This window comes from Thermobia domestica, chromosome 1 (genome assembly GCF_964235325.1).
Source record: "Thermobia domestica chromosome 1, izTheDome1.hap1.1, whole genome shotgun sequence".
Lineage (NCBI taxonomy): Eukaryota > Metazoa > Arthropoda > Insecta > Zygentoma > Lepismatidae > Thermobia > Thermobia domestica.
Window position 1 is genome coordinate 15,954,195 of NC_137454.1, and position 26,005 is coordinate 15,980,199.

Consider the following 26,005-nt stretch of genomic DNA (forward strand, 5'->3'; position numbering starts at 1 on the left):
GTTTAATAATTGGGGTGAGAAGGTGTCCCTAGGCCGGATGATCAAGAGAAGGATTACTCACAAAGCTCTGCCGCAAGCTGAAGGAGGTGGGGTAGGATTCTCAATGCTGCACTGCAAGTAAAGAGAGGTTAGAGTAACGCATAGTTCCACAGCAATGTAAGCGGGAAAGGGGAGCCACAGAACTCTGCTGCAAGCTGGATGTTTTTGTGGTAAGAAAGCTCTCAAAAGTTCCAAAGCTATGAGAAAAATTTCCAACAGAGCTCCGCTGCAAGCTAAGTGGGCAAGAGGCCTCAGAACTCCACTACAAGTTAAGAGGCTTGAGGTCAGGTTAAGGTTCTCTGGAAGCTCCACAGCAAGCTAGGAAAGGGGTGTTGATCAGCTGTAGACTGATACAAGACGTGGTGATCCTCTGTGTTTTAAAGTTGCTCCTGTGTAGCGGCAGTGCTTGTGTTCCTCTTCCATCACGTGATAAATGGTAGCGCTGATTCCTGTCGTCTGTTTCTCATAGTTGCTTGTAGTAAATGAATGTAGTATTGTTTATACATAATGTAAATGTTTACAAATACAGTAGAACAATGTGCGGGATAGTACAATAAGTTTCCTCAAAGTTATTTCGTTTCCGTTCACTTTCTTCATTTGCATTTTTTTATTTCGTTCATTCTCATCAATACCATGTCTCAGCCTCGGCGCATTATCATTGGATCTTAAATTCCTAACAAATAAACAGGTCATATATACTGAAAGAAAGGGAGAGAAAGGAAGACTACGAAAAAGTTAAAAAAAAAAAAAAAAACAGTGTATTCTGAGTATCATAATAAAGTAAACACAGATATTTACACGATAAATATACAGAATGATTTTAATATTCTGATGTATTTTGCAGTTTATCGTCTGTTGTCATTAGTGTATACCAAAAATATTCAGCTCGTATACGCAATAATGTGCTTAAAGTCCTGCAGAAGTCCTAAAACAAAACTGAAGCACAAAAGTTCAAAATCGTATCCGGAAGGTCGCTGCGAAGTCAGGCATTTTGCTTATTGTATGAACAAATTCTTTTACCGTAATGGAACCTGTCTGATCCAAGTCACACTCCTTCAAAATCTGTAGAAAAAAAATAATAATAAACCAGTATTAACATTGATAAGATAACACACTTCACTTGTAAACCATGAAAAGTCAAGGTAATATATGAGGTAGTCTTAAAAGTATTGAGCCTTTTGGACACGAGATGGCATTAGTGGCCCAAATCTCAGGATATATGAGTCTCAGCAGGTCAGGCCTAACATCATATGACAGCCAGTGATGCCAACTCATGGAGAAAACCTCATTTTGGCGGATTTCTTGTCATAAAGTTTTTGAATAGGGATAAGGGAATTTTGGTCAAAATTGGCAGCATCTATGGAATGTTTCATATACTTACAAACGTGTTCAAATTATTAGACTCACGCTCGAAAAACGCAAAATTGATGTAGAAGTCCTAATTTCAGAGTTCTAGAACATTTAATTTAATGTTTATACCACTAATATATATATATCCTTCATTTTGTTTACTGTACAGCTGAAGTGGTGATATCACTGTTGAACAGTAGATGGTATTAGTGAGGAGCAGGCCCGCAACCAGGGGGTAGGGGGTCTGTCCCTCCCTAAACTTTTCAAGGTCCCGCAGACCTTAACACAAAATGCTATTATTAATGCAAAAAACACAATTTAGCTATTTGTAAGATAATTTTAATGACTTGACCCCCCTAACATATTCATGACCCCCCAAACCTCTGTGGCTGGTTGCGGGCCTGGTGACGAGGGGAAATTCTGAAAGTGGTGTTTCAGTTGCAGATAGATGTTGTGGTTCCTATCAACAAGTTACAGTCTGAACTGTTGTGGTTGCTGTTGTAAGAAGTTAACGACATTCAAAGCGTTCAACAGTTCGAATGGGCCAGTTTAAAATGATAATGACATGTTTCGTGTATCATTCGTTTATTCTGTGTAGTCCTGTAATTGCAGCATAATGGAAAAAAAGCAAAATACCTTTTTCCGCGTAAAATGGAAGTTAACAAAATACTTCTGATGGAAATAAGATATACAGGGCAATACATTGTTAGTAGAGTACAGTATCGAGTGACAAGTTCTCGGGACTCTACTGTGGTAAAGCGCGTGGGAAACTTAAGAACAAAATGGGAATTTTCCCTTTTCGGATGGGATTTTATAAGGTTCCAGCTGACAGTTCAAGCTTAGTAGGTACCGTATGCAAAACGAGTTAGAATGCTTATGATAATTCGGAATGCATGTGTGAATTTTCCGCCCGAACTGCACCATATTTAACAATTTCATTTTCATAAAGTCACAAAAGGTGCTCATGCTTGTGAAAGAATTTGTGCTCATGGGTAAGATACATTATCAAAAGCAACAATCAGAAGAGAGTTCATTGTCTTTCGTTCTGGAAATTTCAATGTTCATGATGCTCCTCGCAGTGAGCGACCAATTACAACAAAACTGGACGATATTCTGGCAAAAGTCGAGCAAGATTATCACGTAAGCAGTCATGTCATTGCCAATGACTTAAATATTCATAGTCAACCAGTGTAACAACCATTTTGAGAAAGCTAGCTATTGTGCTTCCAAAATGTCTTGAGCCGTGGCAAAAATGCAAACTAAAGCTCACACCCTCACACACCCACGCGTTGAGGCAATAAGGGTTCAGCTGTTGCTAAGCAAGAGAAAGCGAGTGGAATTCCTTCAGCCGATAGTAGCGCTTGCAACGGAAGACTAGGGGTCAAGCCAATGTGGCATATCTTTAGAAAGAGAAGCTCGACATCTGGGCGCCACACGATCTGGCTCAAAACAATTTATTCGATCCAATTTCATCTGCGAACCTCTACTGAAACATAATCAACTCGAGACATTTCTCAAGCGGTTGATCACAAGTGATGAAAAGTGCATAGGTTATGACAACAATGTGTAAAAAAGATGGTGGTTTAAGCGAGGACAAGCTTCACAGTCTAGCAAAGCCCACCTGGGCCCAAGAAGGTTATGCCGTGCGTCTGGTAGGGTTGGAAGAGCTTCTTGTATCACAAGCTGCTGCTACCGGGAAAAACGATAGACTCGGACATGTACTGTACACAATTAATGAGAGCGAACCTAGAGTCTTTGTATTTCAAGTGTGCCCTTTCTGGCGCTGCTGTTGATGTGTTTTCCCGTACTTCCCTCGAAAGAGGATGGTAAGTTGCTTTGGCCGGGGTTTTTCAATGATTCGGTGCTGACCATAGATGTTCATTTTACTTCGACCTCACTGACCTTCGCCCTCGCAGTAGCAGTTGGCCCTCGCCCCCGTTCACCCTCGCCCTCGCGAATGGAATTGTCCATCGCCCTCGCGCGCCCTCACCCTCGCTGTCGAAACTTGCCCTCGCCCTCGCGGCCAAAATTTGTAATCGCCCTCGCGCACCCTCACCCTCGCAATCGAAGCTTGTCCTCGTCCTCGCGCACCCTCGCCCTCGCTGCCGAAACTTGTCCTCGCCCTCGCACACCCTCGCCCTCGCCGTCGCCGTCGAAGCTTTTCCTCGCCCTCGCGCACCCTCGCCATCGCGGCCAAAACTTGTCCTCGCCCTCGCGCACCCTCACCCTTGCCATCGAAGCTTGTGCTCGCCCTCACGCACCCTCGCCCTCGCGGCCAAAACTTGTCCTCGCCCTCGCGCTCCCTTGCCCTCGCGTCACTGTGGGCGAGGGAACTTGAGGGTGAGGATGCCCTCGAGAGGGCCACCCTCTCGAGGGTGAACATCTCTGGTGCTGACAGAGTCGCTACATTGTATTATTTCACAGGTTTCGCTGTGCACTGGCTTGTCAGTCATTCTAAGTAGCCTACGGTCTTCACTCGCCAAAACTAAACGACTGAATGAATTGGCGACACAGCAGAGATCATTCACTTCTTTCCCCAAAGCAAAGGGAAGATTTTTTCCATAAGAGGACGGAGGGGCTGGGGATAAAGTATGTTTCACATATTTTCCGAGGGTACACTTGAAATAGAAAGGCTCTAGCAATTCAAAATAAACGGAAATAACTGGTAAACAGAATGCGTGCCACGATGACAATGTCAGACCACATACAAGAATCCGTCAGAAAATGAAATAACCTGGCTGCGAGGTTTATATGCATCCACCTAATAGACCAGATTTCGCACCATCAAACTATAACTTCTTTCGGTTTCTGCAGAACTCCCTGAACGAAGTTAAGTTATTTCAAAAGAGGTTTGTGAAAACCACGTGTCACTTTTTTTGACCACAAAGTACAGAAGTTCTGCAGCAACGGGATTACAGTTTTGCTGCAGGAATGATAGAAGATTATCGAAGCATATGTGGTTCCATAATGTTGTTTTCAAACAACAATAGATATATTCTAAATTTTGTTCTCCAAAGGCTCAATACTTTTTAGACAACCTGATACACGAGGAATAACCAGAAAGTAAGGTTACAAAGACTGTAGTGAAACGTGTTCATATTATTTCATACAATCAATACAGCAAACAGATAGCACATACATTAGGTTATTTTTCGACACGGTCTCTATATCAGTTAAACCACTTGTTGCATCGTGGATGATGAGTTTGAAGATTTCCTTCCGGTAAAAATCCTGTTCTTGCGTGTTCAGCCACGTTGTAACGAAGTGTTTCACCTTCTCGTCCGAAACGAAGGTGCTTCTTCAAGTAGGAAAGGGTGAAAGTCACTTGGAGCGAGATCTGGGCTGTAGAGAGCTCCTCCACGGGAGCTGTGTTCAAATATGTTGATACCGTACTGGATTTGCCACTGCGTTTCTCGTCGGTGACGTTTTTTCGACACCATTTTGCGACATACTGACGAAACATTACACTCTGTCCCTAAACCTCTACAGGCTGCCGTTGAATTTCAGCCATGGTTACATGTTTCGCCTCCAGAAATCGAAAAACTGAGCGAACTTCTTCGCAAGACTAGTTTTTCAAATGAGCCGCCATTTGTGTTTACCAACAAATAGCGCCGTCGGTGGCGGGTGACTGAAACTCTACACAGTTGTCAACTCCATGTATTAAAATTACCACAAACTCCTCATTCCTCTATAACAAACGAAACTCCAGAAATATCCTTGTAACCTAGTTTCTGATTCTTCCTCGTATATTAATAGGAGTTTTTTTTTAAAGTTTGTTGCCTAATAAGAATTTGTGATTGTGTATACATAAAACTTTAATGTATTAGTTGATGACGTAACAATATTGTTTCAGTTAGGTTAAGTTTAAGATTAGTCATTGAATTGGATAAGGTTAGGTTAATGCTCATTGTCAATCGTTGAAAGTTACTCTGAAACTAACAGAATTAAACAGTTTCAAAATTTTCTGAGCAAATATTGGGAGGTCACTGACAAAAATATCAACGAACGTTACTGAGCTACAAAATAATACTAAACTTAATTAATTTTTTCTTTAAAATAAATCATACTTTTATTAGCGCATCTTTTAAGTCGTGTAAATTTGTCATCGAAGGAATAGTTCGGTAGTAGCATTTTACTGTCTTTGTTCCTATTACAAACTACCAATGCTCGCTCCACCATGTTGCTATGAGCAACATTTTGGATTCTTTCTTGTCCCTTTCCAATAGAATTCATCTGTATCTTCCATATAGAATTTATGTCTCTCACCTTAAAGGATTCCGATATATGGAAAACTGCGTCTAATAATGGTAATCCTTACCCCTTTATGTCCTCAGTTCCTTTCTTTTCTTGCATATTTAATTATTTTAAATGAAGGATACAGAGACAAAATTTTATGTACTTTTATTACAAAGTTGTGTACTTTTATTACAATAATAACGAGAAAGCCTATATTTTTTCATGATCTCTTATTTATTTTTTAAAGATGTTTTTGTTTTATTTAACCTTTATATTAAATTATATTTTACCAGCGTCCATTACCTGCTTCTCTGCGTTAAAATTAAAATAAAATAGTATTATGTTCTGTTAGTCAGTCACTTTTTAATATTTCTGAATCATCCTCTAATATCAGTCATTTTCGATCATTTATATATACAGGGAGTTTCAAAACAACACCGACAACGTTTGGGAGGAGATCCCTGGCACCAAGATAAGACGAAAAGTATAGAACAAGCTGGGTGCACAAATGCTTTCTTTCGGAGTTACAGGCTGCCGCAAACATTAAATAAATAAATAAATGAAAAATGAAATGAAATCTTTGAGTTTTACGTCCCACGGTTATACCGGTTAGGCTAAAGGAGACGGTGATGATGAGAGATGAATGAAATGGTGGAATGAAGAAAGTGGGAGGAAACGGGAGAACCCCGAGAAAACCCACGCACACGGTGTTTGTCTACCACAAAGTTCACTTCGCGGGGCTGGGATCGAACCCGGGACCCCAAGCACCAGAGGTGAACGCTCTACCACTGAGCCACCGCGGCCCCTCAAATAAATAAATATAAAGGTCCATAGCTCCAATACTATGGAACCTACCGTAGTCAAGACTTCACTTAAGAAGTAGTATGCGCCCTATCCAATTATACATGTTTCAGAATCACTGTGGTACTTCTGCAACAGTTTTTACAGAGGTAGTTGGTGAGTACTTCAAATTAGATGCCCTTAGTCAAATTCCCTCTAATATAGTATCCCCCTCCTCCACCTCTAATATCCACCTCCTCCCCTACGTTGTACCGGCGAGGTGAAATTGTAAAAAACATCTATGTTGAAAATTTGATCGACATTGGTAGGGTGGTTCACGAATTATGAAGTCACAAACATAGTCACTTTTAATTATATTTATATAGAAGGTAGATATAGACTCAATTTTTTGAAAGTCTTATTTTTAATCATTGTTTTCACTTCTTTATTTGAAGCATGTATGTTGGCCTCTTCGTGACAAGGACAATTTGCCTAAGCGCTCATATCGTCAGTTCACCTTTAATATATCAATTTTAGATTTGAGTGTCCATTATCTGTTACAGTTTCTCAACTTTATATATATATGTTTATTTTGAAGATAAAGCAAATTTGAAGCCCCACAGAGAAAGCAAATGAAAAACACAAATAAATACTTGTAACGAAAACAGTTTGTACTCACCGAAGCAATGACCTTTTCGTATTCATATTGTGCCAGGGAAAGAGCTTTCGCATTTTTCCTTGTGTCCATTTCGACTGTCAGCCGAGTGATGATTTTTCGCAGGTCATATTCATTCAAACAGTTGTCCTCATCAAAATCTGCAATTGAAAAGGATAGACATGCAAGTTCATATTGTGTATCAAAGAATATAATTCTCACTCTAATTTTCTACATTAAAGCTAATTTTTACTCCCTGCACACACCGGTAGGATTTTTATCATCTACCTGATTCTGCAAACAACGATTGAAAATTAAGTAAAATGGAGGGGTCTTATGAGAGAGGGAGCTATGCAACAAATGTTGAAAATTTTATTTTTTGCAATTTCTAGTATTCTATTCCCATATGTCATCTATAATGTGAACTAAAATCATGTGGCATAGTTCCCGCGTTTTCTGCAGCTGATATTCTGAGTTCATGAGTATATCCTCAGCAGCATTTTGAGTGAGAGGAGTTATGCCTCTTACTGATGGTGTCTGGGATGGCATTAGAGGACGTACCAACATTTGAACATTAAAATAGTACAGAGTGGTGTTACAATATCCGGTGCTACCATTCATACCACGAAAATAACTGCTCTGAAATTTGATATAACACTACAGGCATACACTTCTTCAAATACACCTATTTTTGACATGGAACTCTTCTTGAAGTTGCCATTTCATCCCTCCCAAAACCGGAAGAGATCTCGTGGTTGATTATCCTTATGTGACTACACTGCTTGAAGAAATACCACTACTCTATTCACATGGGCGACCGATATCAGCCCTGAAGTTAAAATGCCTCATGGAAATAATGCCTTATACTCGCCCAGTTTTTCATGGTGTTTACCAAAAACTAATATCCACAGAAACAATGAACAGTGAAAATACTCCAGAAGTCATGCTATTTCTCTATACCTCCGAACATGATTTACACTTAGGCAAAAGTATTTAAGTCGTGTTAAAACTCTTTGATGTACTGTATTGATTTTTCCACAGAATATACTACAAATATTATACCATGCATTTCATAATAAATGCTATTTACATTGAAATTCATATTTTTCCTTTTGCATAATTTACCTAGCAATAAGTTAAGAAGCAAAAAGTTGACACTTTGTTATACAACTCATGATGCAACACGATACTTTAGAAAGCTCAATTTATTTCCATTTCTTTTCGAAGTGGCATAGCTCCTCCTCTTACTAGACTCCTCAATCCATCGGAAAGAAAACCTAAAACACCAATAAAAATATTATTAGTAAATTACGTTAGTGCACTTAGGGATTGCAAGATAGTTTACTCTATTCGTTTTTTTAATGTAAATTATACGTAATTTACGTCACGTACAAAACTAATTTTTAAATTAAGATGTTAAAAAAAAAAAAAAAAAAAAAACTTTCAAAAGCAAAACACAAAATATCGTTTCTTCAAACTTGCCAGTTGCATCGACTGAAGCGAAGTCTAAGCTTTCAGTATCTACGTTATTAACAGATACTGTCAACAAGAACATGTGTAGCATGTAGCTAATATTTCTTATTGTTCACCCACGTTGCAGGCTACGGAGCGAACAAAGCATTGAAAATTGAAACGGATAAAACCGCCGACAGCAAGGGTGAAGTGGAATAGGTTTTATGGGTGCAGAAAACCCGTCAGACGTGGGCAGTGGCGTCCTTCCGTAATGGATGTAACCGGCAAGGCAAGACTTCGTACACTGTCCACATATCTATTGCATATCGCTAGAAACTAAGGGAAGACGTCTTGTATAGCTCCAGAAAGCTGTACAAGAATTACTACATTACATAAGTTTTCTTTCCTTTATTGCAACGATAAAATTTGAATATTTATTAATGTAACCAGTGCGTAAGAAATCTCTTCGAGGCTCTGGAGCATGAATTATTTGTGGGCCCTCAACCAGCGAGTTGGACCCAGTGCGGGAGGATATTTAACCCCTCCGAAGCAACGAGTTATTTTGAATAGTTGTAGCATTTAAAGCTTCATTCCTTTGGCAGAAGCCATAACAACGGGCCACTTAAATTGATTCATATATATGGTTTTCCAGTTAGTTCTAGGATTCTACTCTCTTCGGGACCTATTGCTGCAGGAATGGTACGCTCTTTCCTTCTGTAGACCATAAACGGGGAACAACATAAAAACAAAACAAATCAGCTGATCTGTTGTATCTTTCAAATTCAACACATCAAGTTTCTGTAATTATCATGGTAAACAAACAGTTTTACTAGGACATTTTGGCGCGGTCGAGGAATGTTGCCCACATGAAGAGGCCTGAACTGTGGGAAAACCAGACTTGGATGGTGCACCGTGCCTGAGCGCTCACTCGCGCTTCGCTCCTAAACAGCAGTTATCTGGCAAAACATCAATCTCTCGATGTGCCCCATCCACCCTATTCTTAGGACCTAGCCCGAGCAGACGTTTCCTATTCCCAAAATCACCTTAAAAGGCCATCGTTTTCAAACTATGTGACAAACGACCTGCGCACCATTTCAGAAAGTGCGTAGTAGGAGGCTTTACAAAAATGGATGAAACGTTGGGGGAACAGTGTATTGACAGTAGAGGGAACTATTTTGAGGGGGGCAGTGCTTAAATGTTGTACAATGAGCAATAAAGATGTTATAGCAAAAGTTCGGTTTGTTTTAAACACACCTCGTAAGTAATATAAACTTCATCAAACAAGTGAGGGGTTCCTTCGTCCGGGGGCTCTGGTGCCTTGCACCACTTGTATAGACGACTGTTATGACTCTAGATGTGGCTTCCCTGAAGAACCATTACTGATAACACCACAAATTGAAGGGTTAAACATGACCTGTAGATAATATATGCTTTGCTTAACCTAGTAAATAATACAAACATTAACAATATTGTATTCATAATGTCATTAAGTGAAAAATTAAAGATTGATCTTCAATAGATAATAGGTACATTAATTTTTAAACACTATAATTACGACTAATCCTCTAGTGCTCGTAAATAAATGAATAAATTTAATTAATTTATCGCTAACCTATTACATAATTGGATTTGAGACAGGGGATTTGGAATTATTTCATGCACAGTAACCAGCAAAAGTTCATGGCTTTCGTTACAACATTAGAAAGGTAAATACATTGAAACAGTTTGTATCTTAAATTAGCGAGATAGTTTAAATAGTGTATAGAAATATATTTTAGGACTACTTTTAAGACGAAATATTTGATTGTTATTTACCAAAAATTTTGAACGCCCACGAAGCCTTCGTTGTGATTGGTGTGTCTTCCGAGAGAGCAGAACAGAGGTCTAGCATGTCGTGGAAAGAAAAACAGCCATCGGATTGAGAGGAAAATACACGGAAAATCCGATCGGAGAAAGGATTAAACTGAAAACAGAAGAATAGCTGTGATTACAAACATGTACTGAAGGAAATGAAACCAAAAATACTAGACTATTTAACTAAGAAGAGCGTTGCCAACGAGGACAGAAATTTCTCGTCTCATCATCTTGATTCTCTCGAAAATGAGACGAGATGAGAAATATGAAAATCCACGTCTAGCTTTGAGCTTTCGACGCCCGTGTTGTGGTTTCCAAGGAAGGGGGGGGGGCAAGTATAAGCGACGTTTCAAAAATAGTTTCAAATTTTGCTGTAACTAATGTAAAAATTCTATTGGATTTTCGATATTCTGAAGTACAGTTTACTCTAGGGGGGGCAAGCGCCCCACCTTGCCCCCCTGATGGGCGCCCTTGTTTTGAGACGACAAAATTCCCAAGTCTCGTCTGCAACACTACTTCATACTAAGTTTAGATTTCAAATCTGTTTTAGTGTTATGTGTTTCATAATATAAAAACAAGAAATTAATATGATAGGAACACACCGAAGAGCATTTATCAACGTTTAAAGATACACAAATCATTACACAACAGGTATGCAACCAGAAACGTTCTGTTGGTAGGGACCTAAGCTTTGGGGGCAGGGGTTCCAATACTATATGCCACTACATCTATATTGTATTGAACGGCCAGTATTCTACGCCCGGAAAGACTATAAGTAATGCTAAAATATTTCCACCTATATTTTCAGAAAAAAAAAATAACAGAACTAGATAGTTTTTATATGACAAAGAGTACAGATAAACTGTAAGATCAAATTTTCATGCTAGACCAATTATTTCCCTATTAGATATGTATAGTTTTATTGAGAAAGTTTACAAATATGTGTTGAATTATTAAGTTTTGGGGGAAGATTTGGACCCGGTGGACCCCCCTCCCATTGATGCGCCTCTGTTACACAACATACTACAAATAACAAATGTTGTTATGGTATTGATATGGAACTGAAATTCATATTGAAAGAAAAGCGAAATTGCAGAGAAAAAGAGAAAATTGCTTTTGTAACAAAACTGCTACAGATGGCTGTCTCGACTTCTTGTTTCACACTTGTTCAACTCGTTTCTAGTTATTAAGAATCTTTAGGTAACGATGTTTCTAAATCATATCTCAAACGTTTTTCAGTTCTCTTCCCGAATCATTCCGAATTAAAAGATTATTCGCGATCGGAACCAGGCCGGTAGCCAGCCCAAAAATGTAAGGGGGGGGGGTAGAAATTAGAAGTTACGGGGGCCCGATCCAACCATATTATATTTCATCACCATATTATAGTTTATTTGTAAGCAGTGTTTCTTTCAGACATGTTTTTCGGAGGGCTCTGGGAGTGCCCCATGGAGGAGGCCAAAATAATACGTCTATAATATAATAATAAATGGAATAGAACCAGCAGTGCCCCCCGGAATACTAAGTGTGCCCCCCCGGAACATTTTTTCTGAAACAACTATTTGAAAGCTTACCGTGAAAATGTTACGGGACCAGCAAAAATTTAGGAGACCGCCCCTCTAGACCCCCCCGTGGATACAGGCCTGACCAGAACCCGAACCCTAGTCGTCAGTGGAGCCATGCTTTCCCTGCACTGGTTTTAGAATTAGATCCTATAATTGGCTACAAATAGCTTTCGTTAATTCCAATTACACGGACAACAACTTAAAAATTAAGTTACAATTAGAACAGTCGAACAATACTAAGATTAAGAAACAAGAAAGTATTGAGTATTTTTAGTACCGTCATTTTCGATTTAAATTAAAATATACAATTCCAGCCAGACTGCTACAAGTTACAGATACCACCAGCAGATAGCAGCAAACTCCACAAATGGTTGACATCTACCGGATGAAACAGAAAGTTCTTTCACCACGATACCAGTGCTGCTTACACATTTAACTGCAATCAAATAATTCGATAACTTTGACCATGCAATAACTCGTGTTCTAAGATAGTTCAAGCGCAATGGTTTAATGGATTAAGAAAATATGTAAACACATTTTAGTCAGTAATCTAAAACTAAAAAAAAAAAAAAAAAAAAAAAAAAAAGTTTCTTCTTTACATTTTAACATGAAAGAAAGAAGCATCTTTGTCTTGGAACAAAATTCCTTAACCCTTTATCGACTGTCGGGACTTGTAAGTCCCGGTGTTTCAAGGTTACGTTTCCTATTACGTAATAGCCCTTGTGTTGCCAGCAACCTGTCGGGACTAACAAGTCTTTCTTCAAACTCTTCAAGGAACGCTCACAAGATGGTACAAGCTGTTTATGAGCGTTGCTGTGTATGTATGACAAATACAATTTCGCCCGTTAGAAGCATGCTGTTTATTTGTGAGTCGTAGTCGAGTGTGTTCTGATTTAGTCTAGTTTTTGTGTAGTATTTGAAGCTTCAGACGTTCGTGGATTTTTTTGTTACTTGATCAGGTATAGTATAAATAACACAAATGTAAATTTTAACAATTTTTGTATTATTGCGCGTATTATGCCATAAAATTACAGGTGGACCCAGAAGTCCCGTCAGGCTTGTAGGCAGAGGCGGCATCAGGATTTACCTTTTCGGGCTATAAGTGGTGTGCTCTATTTACAGTGAAATTTGTTTTCGGTGATATCTAAATAAGAAAAATGTTTTGTAAATACTAAATATTCCTCATTTCGTTGCCTCGGATATTCCAGGATGGGTATCCAAGCAAATTATCATGGTACTGAAATCATAACTGTAGAACGTAAGACGAAAGATGGCTCAAGGATAAACATTCTAGCTCGTTTAGTCGTCAAAGACTATAATAATCACATGGGTGGTGTAGATAAGGCCGATATGCTTCGCTCCCTTTACGATCCTGATAGAAGAGCAAAAAAATGGTGGCACCGACTTTTCTTTGCATTTCTTGAAATTGTATTGGTAAACGCATTTATAATCTTTTGCGACCTCTATTGGAGAATGCCTTTTCTGTTATTCAAACTTCAGGTGACTCAAGGACTACTCACTAAAGGACGTAAACACTGTCAGAAGCGTGGTAGACCAAAGCAGGACTCATCACCAAGAGTGGGACCAATCAAGAGAAGAAAATCCAAATTTTCCGTAAGCAATAATATTAGGTTTCAAAATCGAGGTACACATTGACCACAATTCGTAAAAGAGAGAGCTAGATGTGAACTTTGTTCTTTCAAGAAGATTGAATCGAGACCACACTCCAAATGTGGACTGTGTAATGTGTTTTTATGTGTGAATGAAAAGAAGAATTGTTTCTTTGAATTTCATCATATGTGAGTAAATCAACGCAGACTGCTTCGAAAATTTGGATGTAAACTCAAAAATGTTGTTACTATTAGTACTCAAATATCATTCACAATTCTGTTACATATACACATACGTAATGTTAGTTATCAAGAAACCTCCTCTGTATTTTACAAGTGGTTCGTGCTGTATGTTGCATTATCACTCAATATTGTACTGAAATTTTATTCAGTTATTATTTCTATGTTTATTTACATAATTGAAGAAGAAAAATCAGAAATTGTATGTAAAGGTACAAACAATAAATCATGATCATAGTATTAAGAATTGCTTCTAATTTTATCCTTAAGACAGTAAAATTTATGATTAGAAAGACATCCGAACCAAAAATATATTACAATTATTATGTAAACTCGTTTCTGCCTGACGGGACTTTAAAGTCCCTTAAGTGTAAACACGTGGTCCATGATGATAATCATCAAATCGATCGATTTAATGGTTACTTGTACGCATTTAGAACCGAAATACGAAACAAATATATTAAAATTCAAATTAATATTTAATTCGGGTCATAAAGGGTTAAATAATAAGAGATAAAACTGTTATGGAAGTGAAAATTGATTCTATTTCATTGAATAAATTGTATTTCATTATAAAGAATTTCATGCAGTGGTGGCTTTAGCGGTTAGGCGGGGTAGACACGGGCCTGCCCAAAAATTTTGAAAAATATTTAAAAACTAAAAGATACAATAAAGAGTAAATATATTTTCCATTATTTATATTAATAGCAGATAATTATTTAATAAATAGCATCAACCACTACTGTAAAAGTAATTTCCTACTGTCCAGGGGTAAAAGTGGATCTGAAAAAGTAGGGGGACGCTTGGCGTCACACCGTTCCCCGCGTCTATGTTTACCCATTGTAATTTTTTTTTTTTTTTTAGAAAGTGGGAGGACGACCCAGACGCCAGTTTCGGGAAGTGGAGGACGGCGTCCCCCCACGTTCCTCCTCATTTTTACCCCTGCTACTGTCATTAATCAATCAAACGTATCCATAAGCGAGGGAGCGTGTCAACTCAAAATTAAAATCCTAAAGTCACCCTTGATTTCATGTTGTATTTTTGGTAAAAATACAGTGGCGGATCCAAAGGGGGAGCTATAGGGGCTATATCCCCCTCTTGATGTTCAGGTATACACTGGATAAAATGGGCTTCTATCCTGCTTTACACTGGATAAAGGGGCAAACTATGGTTTAGCTCCTCCCTTGATTATATCCTGGATCCGCCACTGTATATACACCCCGGACAAAAATTAGTCACTCCCCTTGGTTCTTACGTTAATACCGTGTAGCGCCGACCCTGACCTGGATAACCGCCTGGATGCGGTTGGGAAGGGAGTCCACAAGGATCTGCAAGGCCGTCACATCCAGTTGAACCCACTCACGGAGGACAAGATCACGCAATTCCACCAAACGTCGGGGATACTGATGTCGACGTTTCACCCGCTGTTCCAACTGGTCCCACAGATGATCAATTGGGTTGAGGTCCAACGATTTTGCGGGCCATTCGAGGTGTGGTAGGGTACCGGAGTGTTCCTCAAACCAGTCACATATGGGTCCAGCTCTGTGAACCTTGCTGTTGTTGTCTTGAAAAATGGGGGTGTCTATAGCAAAGTCATCGAGAAGAAAGTGACCGAAGGGCAACACCTGCTCGTCCAGGATGTTCAAATAAACGTACTGGGTTCATGTTCGTGGACATCTCAATGCGTGGGCCAACCCCATAGTACGAAAAACACCCCCAGAGCATGACAGACCCACCCCCGGCCTGCACCTGACCTTCCACACACTGCGGGTGAAATGTTTCATGTGGCCGTCGGTGGACACGACGCCGGGCGTCATTCGAATACAGGCAAAATCGTCAGACCATATGACACGGCGCAAGTCTGCTACTGTCCATGTTTGATGATTATTAGCCCATTGCAGACGAACAACTTTATGTGCATGTGTGAACTGTGGCCTTTTGCGAGATACCCGACTCCATATGTTCATTGCATGCAGTTCTCGCCCTAATGTTCTCTCGCTGACAGGGTGGACTGGGCCTTCATTCACGGACTTCAGTAATTCCTGGCGGGTTTGGAAGCGATTTCGATTCACAAGCCTGGCAACCCGTCTTGGGGCCCGATCTGTGAGGATCTTTTTCCGACCACAGTTCTGGCGTCGTGTTTCATGGCCACGTGTGTTACACCACTGCTTGTAGACACTTGAACAGTCCGCCGCGAAACACCAACAAATCGGGGAACTTCCATCACTGTGTGGCCATGGGCAGGGCCAAACACGATTGCCCCTTTTTGCCACTCCGTCACGTCCGCGGTCTTCCCCATCTTACCGCAGTCACACCGTTTCGATCGGTTCTGTGTAACTCCATAGTAATGCCCTCTGATCGACTCGAGGCAGTGTATGCACGTTTCGCCATGTGATTCGACCAATACGCCATCTGTACCTGTTTGTCAAAGCAGTCTTGCTCTCGCGCGGGGGTGACTAATGTTTTGTCCGGGGTGTTTAGATAGATAGATATATAGTTGATTTCAAATATGACGTCTTCAGGAGCAGAAGACATTCGTAGAACTCACTTGCCTGCATTTTCATAACATTGAATAAAATACGGAAATTCGAAGGGCATCACTTAATTTTTAGTTGAAGATTTACCAACATATTACGGTTGTATTCCCTATGGCAGGATTTTTCAACCTGGGGTTGCGACCCCTAGGGGGTTCGCGAGAAGGTTTCATAGGGTGGCAAAGATAAGCGGAAGAGAGAAATATAGTTGGAATCTAATACTGGAAAATATTTATAAATATTTTTTGTTCTGATAGGCATATTTTGTTTTATACATATTGTTAAGAACAAAAAAAGAAAAAAAAGATTATTAAACATTTTCAATGCAACAGGTGCAGAGTTCTTTAAAAAGCAATTTAAATGAAAGAGATACGATATGAAACTAATGAGAACTGCATATTGAAAAACCAGAAAAATACAAATGCAACAAGACCTGTATATTGAAATACAATTAAAATTGAAAGCTCATGAGATATCTCACAAGGAAGGGTCACTCAGTGGCTCCGCTGAGATCCGAACGAGACAATTGTGTTTGCATTTGATATGTTATAACTAGATGAATTCCCAAGTTATACGTGTCACCGAGGGGAATATCGTGAGTTACAACATATTTTGTAATGTAAGAACTACAAAAAATTTGCCTGGCATAATAGTTTGAACCGAGTCATTTGTTCGAAAACGGTTGGGTAAGTGGAAAACTCGGCCAACACGTATCCCATCATTTTCAACGACAAACATTTTTGGGGTAAAATCTTTGTCCCAGGGTCCTCCGCAGGGTCCCAGACGGGGTCCAACTCAAAATTTTCAAATGGCAAGGGGGGTTAAGTGGTACATCATTTGAAAGCTGTTGTAAAATGAAAGAAAATGCAGCAAGTCTACAACAACCCTGTGCAAAATGGCGACGTGTCAAAGTGTAAACGAAAACTTAATTGAAAAGTCCATGGTCACCCCTATAAATCGGAAACGGTAAGACAAATGTGAAAACAGGAAATGATGTGTGGCATTATTTTCAAAGTACAACGATTACAGTGAAAACGTCTTGTCCCAGGGTCCCCACATGGTCCCAGGTGGGGTCCAAATAAAAAGTTTCAAATGGCAAGAGAGGTAGGACATCGTTTGGAAGCTGTTGTTAAGTAAAAGAAGATGGAGCGCATCTCGACTTTCTACGACAACCCTGTGCAAAATTGCGGCGGGTCAAAATGTAAACAAAAGCTTAATTGAAAATCTATTGCCACCTTGAATCCAAGAGGGCCGCTTCAAACCTATATCGAAAGGATAAGCGTACCAAACTAGTGAAGCTACGAAAACAAATTTGGCATTAATGTTGATTAGTAAGTTACTAAAATATGAAAAATGTTCAAAAACGCAACATCCTGGGTTCAAAATGTCGCACTATGTATCGAACGCATATCCAGCTCACACCACTGGTGTTGGAGAAGCGAGCGTTATTCGTTATATTCAAGTAAATAATGTCGAGAGAACCGTGACGAACGTGCATTAAGAACAAAACATATATGTGTTGTTACCGAATGAAATAATAGCTGAAGTGAATGGAAATTCAATTGTTCTTTAGTCTTCCTATTATTTCTAAATACGTAATAGAGAAAAATAGAGATTTAGATTTCTACTGTTATGAATGACATAGGTTTTAAGCGGCCATCTTGGATTCAAGGTGGCAATAGATTTTCAATTAAGCTTTTGTTTACAGTTTGACCCGCCGCAATTTTGCACAGGGTTGTCGTAGAAAGTCAAGACTTGATCCATCTACTTTCATTTAACAAGATCTTGCAAACGGTGAGCTACTTAACCCTTTTGCCATTTGAAACTTTTTAGTTGGACCCCACCTGTGACCCTGTTGGCACCCTGGGACAAGACGCTTTAACTCAAATTGTTGCACTTTGAAAATAATGCCACACTCCCTTTTCTATTTTCATATTTCTCTCACCGTTTCCGATTTATAGGGGTAACCATGGACTTTTCAATTAAGTTTTTGTTTACATTTTGACCCGCCGCCATTTTGCACAGGGTCGTCGTAGAGAGACGAGACTTGCTGCATTTTCTTTCATTTTACAAGAGCTTTCAAATGATGTGCCACTTAACCCCCCTTGCCATTTGAAAATTTTTAGTTGGACCCCGTCTGGGACCCTGCGGGGGACCCTGGGACAAAGTTTTTACCCCAAAAATGTTTGTTGTTGAAAATGATGGGATACGTATTGTTTGAGTTTTCCATTTACTCAACTGTTTCCGAACAAATGACTCGGTTCAAACTATTCTGTCAGCTTTGTAGCTTTTATATTACAAAATATGTTGTAACTCACGACATTCCGCCCGGTGGCACGTATAACTTTGGGATTCGTCAAATTATAACATATCAAATGCAAACACAATTGTCTCGTTCGGATCTCAGCGGAGCCACTGCGTGACCCTTCCTTGTCAATATGGTGTGATTTCACTAGTGCGGCAATTCCCAGTTCAATCTCGGTGACGCACATTATCGTCATTTTAAAATATTAAACTTTTTTTTTTTAACAACTGTGCAAGTATTTCAAACCAAAATTAGAAATCACTTTATTTTTTTTTTATCATATAACTCAAAATTAAGGGAGTTTTGAAGTTTTAAAATTTTTTAGCGGCCTCCATTTTGAAACAATATGAGGGATCGGATTTGATATTTGTAATAAAAATGAACAGACCAAATTTGGTTTTAATCCATTCGCTTTTAAGGAAGTTACTGTATCCACTATATTCAAGAAATGTATTCTACTATTATAGAAATAGATGGATATAATGAGATCTCGGCAATAGGTATATTAAAAATCCCACACAAGCTTATTACAAACCAGGAATTATAAGGATGTCGCAATAAAGAGGATGTGATAAAATGGGGGTCGTGATAGGAATTAGTTTGAGAACTACTGCCCCATGAAATATAGCTTTCTTCAGAAGAAGGCATGTAACGAGGACATTATGTTTTAAAACGAACTGTACACTAGAATCCCGTTCAGTGTTCGAAGTGGGGAAAAAGCAGAGGCGGTATCGTTAATACGATTTTGACTCGATATATCTAAATGTTGAAATGCAGTGAGGATGTGTTGCCTAAAAGATTGCATTTCTATTTGCATAATGACTAAAAACCATTGGAGAGCTTCTCTATAGTATGAGGGGTATGGAGAGACTTTGATCCCCCACCAAAAACTTTCTGAAACAAATAAAAAACATTTCCTTATGTTGTATTATAGAGAATTATATACGCAAATACTCAAAAACTGAATGTGGATATTACCCTGTGGGACAGGTTCTCCAATTGACTGTGGGACATTCCAAATCCCTGGAAGGTCCGCTCCCTAGCTCCTGAATCTGCCTATGCCACAGCATTTATATGCATTAAGGCAAAAAGACACACACGGCAAGGCAAGAATACAAAAAAAAAAAAAAAAAAAAAAAGGAACATCAAAATATAAACTAGATGATTTTTTTTGAAGACTCCTCATTTTAAAAACAAAAGATAGTATAAAGATAGCAAAAATGTCGGTGCTGTCAACTCAGAAATCATTTCTACATACGAAATAAAATATTTTCACGTGCAAAGTTATTCGTTAATTACTGTGTATAAAAAGAGTGTTATTAAAGATATCTAGGATCTACTTTCCAGTGACGGTATGTTTTAATCACTGAAAAACCAGAGACGGTATGCGTATGTTTTCATCACTGAGAAACCAGAGGCGGTATGATATACTAGCGCATACCGTCTCACTTCGACCACTGATGCCGTTTAATCGAATGTATGATAATGCTTCGGTTAAACCGGAATACAGAAAGCTTGTTTGATATATTTTCAGCGTGAGTAGACGTTGTTGATTACATATGATGCCTTCAAAACTGCAAATTAGAACTGAGTATTCCTAAATTAAAGCTATGGGTCTAAAACAAGTTTAATTCAGCTTGTGAAAGAAAATTATATTTTCTTTTCTTATCTCATTTTTGTGGTAGTTTCCTTTTTCCCTTTTAGCGATACGGTTATCTGGAAATTTGGTTAATCGAGATTGGGTTAACAGGACTGTAGTATATTATTATGGTTATTAGTGATAGTATTTATTAGATCTTTAATATACATTATAACCCGGAATGCTGATTTCAATACAAATAAAAGATCTCCACGTTTGTGAACTCAATTCATTTTGTGATTTTGTTTTGCACTTTCCGAAGATAATACCTTATGCGAAACTCCTATCTTTTTCGTGCTCTAGCCAGAAGGTCTATCTCACAACATATTCGTAAACAGATTTAATATTCAGCATTCTTCTCATAGTATCAACATCAGGCACGCACCCAGATTTTTTTTTTTTTTTTTTTTTTGTTGGGAGAGTGCAAAGTTTGAGGGGAAGAGTCTAATATAGGGATGCAAATAAGCAACGAGATTTTACTAGCCCAAGGAAAAAACTATTAGCATACATCCACAATAGAAATCATTTACTTACCTTCGGTATGATATTAAATACTCGCCCGCACCGATAAACCACTCGCCCCGGGCGACTGGGCGAGAGGTTATTTGCATCCCTGGCTAATAATACATAACACCATATTTATGTAGTATCAAACGAAAACGAAATGACGGACGAGTTTTACGTCCTACGGTTATGCCGGTTAGGTTAAAGGAAATGGTGATGATGAGAATTGAATGAAATGGTGGAATGAAGAAAGTGGGAGGAAACGGGAGAACCCCGAGAAAACCCACGAGCACGGTGTTTGTTCACCACAAAGTCCACCGGAGGTGAGCGCTCTACCACTGAGCCACCGCTCCCCGTTAGTATCAAACGAGTACTATTCTACAGCAGAAAAAACGATACTGATACAAATACTTTTACTTAAGTACACACAAAGAATGATAAAATTAGATTTTTTTTTTTTATCAGAAAAGAAATAGTTCAAATAACCAATAAGGTTTAATGTTTAGTCTATGTCAAGTATTTCTCTGCGAAACAAGTACGGTTTTATAAAGAACGTGTGCAAATGTATGTTCAGTTACGAAGTTTTATTTATTTATTTTTTTTTTCGGGAGGAGAGGTCTGGACTCGCTGAACACCCGTGGACGCGCCTTCGATCAACGTGTCCATTGCATTTTAAAACGTTTTAATCTCACCATTATTATTATTATAATGTATTTCATTTTTTACAAAAATAAGAAAAGAAGAACGAAAGAAAAGAAAAGAAGGGAAGATCATTAAGAGGCTTTATCACTGCGAAATTAAAATACCGCGGAATTTTACAGTAATTCTGTGATATCTTCAAATAGATAAAATATAATCGAAATGTGGAACAAGAGCACCCTAGACAACATTATTTTACATGAGATACCGTTATAACGGCTGATTTATCTGCTTTCGATTTGCAGCCATTTAGAAACCCGGCATTTATTTTCGCGTTTCAAAATGGCTGCAAACGGAAAGCTACTAGGTGACTCGTGATGACAGTACCTCATGCAAAATAATATTGTCTAGGTTGCTCTTGTTCCAGATTTCGATTATCTTTTATCTATTTGAAGATATCACAGAATTACTTGTAAAATTAGCGGTATTTTAATTTCGCAATTATAAGGCCTCTTAAATTCTTCGTAAGCCTGTAGAAAAGTAGTTATTTCGTTTGAATATTTAGCAACTTATTTCTGGAAAAGAAAATTGTATTCTATAAATGTTCTTTCATTGTAATTACAACCAGTTTATCAATACTTTATATTATGAAAGAAGCATTGTGATTCAGTGAGAGAGTGCTTACCTCAGTTGTGGGAGGTCCCTGGTTCTACCCCCGGTCAAGTAAAATTATGGTGGACAAAGTCATGTCCGTGGGTTTTCTCTGGGTTATATGATATCCCCCCACATTCTCATTCGACCAATTCTTCTATCGTCATTCACTTCCGTCTCCCTTAGCCAGGGGAGGATCCAACACGGACTTCTGGGGGTGGGGTGGAGGTCGGTAGTAATACTGCTACTTAGAGCTACTTTTAAGAGCTTCAAACTTTTTATGGATGGGTTTATTTATATATAAAATAAGAAAGTTTCCTCTTCTGGGGGGCGATTGCCCCGATCGCCCCATGGACCCGCCCCTGCCCTTAGCCTTAAAGGAGATAATCATGGGACGGTAAAGTGACAGATTCTTGTATATTTTGAATCAGGTAACACTAACACAGTATTTGAGACCTAACACTTGAATGAACTATTATTTCCCACGAGGTTCGTGAAATTTCTCATCTCATCTCGAAAACGAGACGAGAATTGTCATGTTTTTAGTCTTGCCTTGAATTTACAAATGTATTTCTGGTCTTTTTTTTTAGTTTAACGTACCACGGTTATTCCGAGGCTAAGGGAGTTGATGGTGATCATTGATGATAATAGTGGAATGCCGAAAGTGGGAGGAAAGGGGAGAACTACGACAAAACTCTTACACACAATGTTAGCCACAAATCTCCCTTGACAGGGGGGGGGGGGTAGTATCGAACCAGGAATCTTCGAATTTCTCGTCTCTGGACAACACTATGTAATATGATAATATTTGCTGAACAAGTTGGCAACTATAATTCCTCAACAGGAAACAACCGCCAAAGCATTTGAGTGGAAAAGCGTTGATGTGTTTCAATAAAAAGTCTTTCATAACAATATTCACAAACCCATTGTTCTAGCTTCTCAAAACAACAACATCAACAACAAAAAATTACTCTTCGATCATGTATGTAAGTAAAATAATAACATGCGTAATAAATTCAAAATGTTTTTGTTTTGTTTGGGAAGCGAAAATAAATTATGCATTTGTTTCTCACTTGCTGTAGCTACAACACAAGAACGAATCACATTTTCCTCTACTACTGCACGCTTCTCAGGTGTATAAACTCGACTGAAAGAAAAGTTTCATGGAAATTTAAATAATTTCTATGTCGCAAGCATGTAGAGATTTCTGGATTTGGAACTAGAAATTTAAAGTATGCCAGAAACTAACAAATAAATAAATAAATAAATAAGAAAATAAAATAAAAATGGGTATGTAATAATTGCAAACTTTGGAGTGAAGCGGATCGACCTTAGTTGATAGAATTTTTTTTTATTGCATCAATTGTTTTCGTGAATGAACGTGACATGCAAATACTTGAATTTGGCATATTAGTGTAAAGCAAATGACTTTCATAAATTTTGTTGAGTTGAGTTGATTTTGAGTTTAACGTCCCGTTCAGCAGCGAGGCTATATGAGACGTGGACCTACTGATTAACGTGGAAGGCGAACCACATGAGCTCCGGCCGGGAATCGAACCCGGGTCTCCCACATCACAGGCGTGTATGCTGACCGCTTAGCCACGGAGAAGCTCTTCATAAATTTTGTACGCAGAACAAAAGGAAAAGCCCTATTTCTAATGCTCGAAATTCTAAGTTATTTTCCATTGTTCACAATGAGAATTCGCTCAAAGTATGCGAGATAAACTATTAAAAAAAAAAAAAAAGAAATTAATTCTGTACAAGAACCACATCTTATATTTGAAACTGAAGTATATTGTAGGGATGGGCAAGGGAGAGGGCGCAGTGGCTCAGTGGTAGAGAGTTACCTCTGGTGCATGAGGTCCCTAGTTCAATCTATAGCCAAGTAAGGTTCTGGTAAACAACATTGTGTCCGTAGATTTACTCGGTGTACTCCCGTTCTCTCATTTCACCGATTTTTTCCCCATTATTATTCACTTGCCTAATTCATTTGTCTCCCTTAGACTAATGGCCATAATTGTAGTACGTTCAACTGAAATATTTCATTTCATCTAGTGATGGGCAAAACGCTTCGCCACTGAACGATTCGATCACTACCAGTAAGAAGAGCCTGTTTATTGCCTAATATACTCTCATCAATATCTTCATTGTGACGCTAGCAAGACGGCAGAACGTACACTGGAAAAAAAATGTAGTTTGATTGCCAAACACAGGCGTGCGCAGACCCTTGAATTAAGGGGGGGGGCAGGTCAAAACCAGTACCCCTGAAGATATGCAACCGCCTTGTAATCATTACTTTCTTTATAATTTAGTTTTTATTTTTAATTGCTCCTCTGCTTTTAGTTTGGAGAGATGGAGCAGAAAAGCTTCTAGCCCCCCCTTTTAAAGTCAGCGCCTACAGATAATGTGTTAGGTGTGTGTGTGTGTGTGATAATATATTGCTGGGGGAAAACAAACGGGAGAAAGATTGAAATATAATTAAATCGGAAAATTTTGGTCGAGTACCGTATTGCAAAGATCAAAGTGTTACTTTGTATAGCGATGATTACAGACGTATTCCAGGGTCCGTTTTAGTGAAATACGTATAATCCTTATTAGATGAGAAAATTATTTTAAAAAATCGAAAAAAAAAACCGCAATGCCAAAACATTAGGTGAGGCGAGCGCCCCCACTTGTCCCCACGTTCGCACGCTTATGTTGCCAAATATCAATGTAAAATCATTTACCCTTCATTTGGTAAGTTGATATACATTTCCTTAGATTAAATTACAAAATTTGCTGCTTTTTCACAAATTTACAGTGAATTTACAAGAAAATATGATATTTTTATTGATAAAAATGTAATTTTACACCATTTCATATTAGTAATTTTATTTTATAGGTGTAAATTTAATTACATAGAGGTTTGGCAAACAGGTTACCACCGTTTTTTTTTTTTTTTTTTTTTTTTGTAAATTTACCTATGAAAAATTTTTAGTGTAGTATAGTTAATGAGATAGAGTACAAAATATATAACGCATCACGCACGCATGCATCGAAGTAAGTAATATAGAGAAGCACCGCTAAACCGCAGATTTTTTTTTTCTGGAAGAATAAACATTTCTCCATATTACCACCCCTCTCAACCTAAGCATGCAATCTAAATCGTTCCTGGAAAAAAATAAATAAATGGAAAATGATTAATTTACACTTCTTTTCGATGATTATTACTGTATCCTATTTAGTAAAATCTTGAAGTGTACGAGATATTGCTATATTACAATCTCCGAAATATTGTGTTAGCGAAGTTAACGTTGCGAGTCAAAACGTACACTATGAGTTAAATCAAACTAATGTTATTTAAAAAACAATTAAAAGTGTCAACGCAATGTGAGTCCGCACCCACATTCTGTGTTGGTCTTACCGATTTGGATATATTGTATATAACGGAAGCGTGTATAATATTCTTGATCAATTATTGTGAAATTACTAGTAAATTCAGTTCATTAATCGTTATTTAATTCTAGAGTTTGATTATTGATTTCAAATTCAATTTTGACAATATCCTGTATATCAGGCACCAGGCCCGCAACTAGACGGGGGTTAGTAGGGATACGCACGAGACAAGATTTGTGGCTGTCTCGTCTCGAAAATGTGCTGTAAAAGTGATGTCAAAACTCGAAAAATGTATATTTTTCTATTGCAAGAGCCGTGTCTCGACTCGAATTTTGTTAGGAAAATCATGTCTCGACTCGTCTCGTGCGCATCTCTAGGGGCTAGGGGGCCTTCCCCCCTAAACTTTAACACAAAATGCTATTATTAATACAAAGAACACAATTTAGCTATGTGTAAGAGAATTTTTAATGACTTGGTCCCCTTAACATATTCATGGCTTCCCCAAACCTCTGTGGCTGGTTGCGGGCTTGTCAGGCACCCAGCAGAGATTTTTGTTGGGGGCGGTGGTCCAATGCTAGAA

The 26,005-nt window shown here is 38.5% G+C and overlaps 1 protein-coding gene across 1 annotated transcript in view; it reads right to left on the reverse strand.

The window, feature by feature from the left end:
* Nucleotides 1-796: 796 nt before the first annotated feature.
* LOC145665928 (calcium and integrin-binding protein 1-like) overlaps nt 797-26,005 on the reverse strand; it is a 62,989-nt gene continuing 37,780 nt past the window's right edge. Inside the window, exons 3-5 of the mRNA XM_081733035.1 lie at nt 10,328-10,475; nt 7,085-7,221; nt 797-1,101 (exon numbers count right to left, since the gene is read on the reverse strand). Coding sequence (XP_081589161.1) covers nt 991-1,101; nt 7,085-7,221; nt 10,328-10,475 — 396 coding nt within the window. The 3' untranslated portion in view covers nt 797-990. The remainder of the gene's footprint in view (nt 1,102-7,084; nt 7,222-10,327; nt 10,476-26,005) is intronic.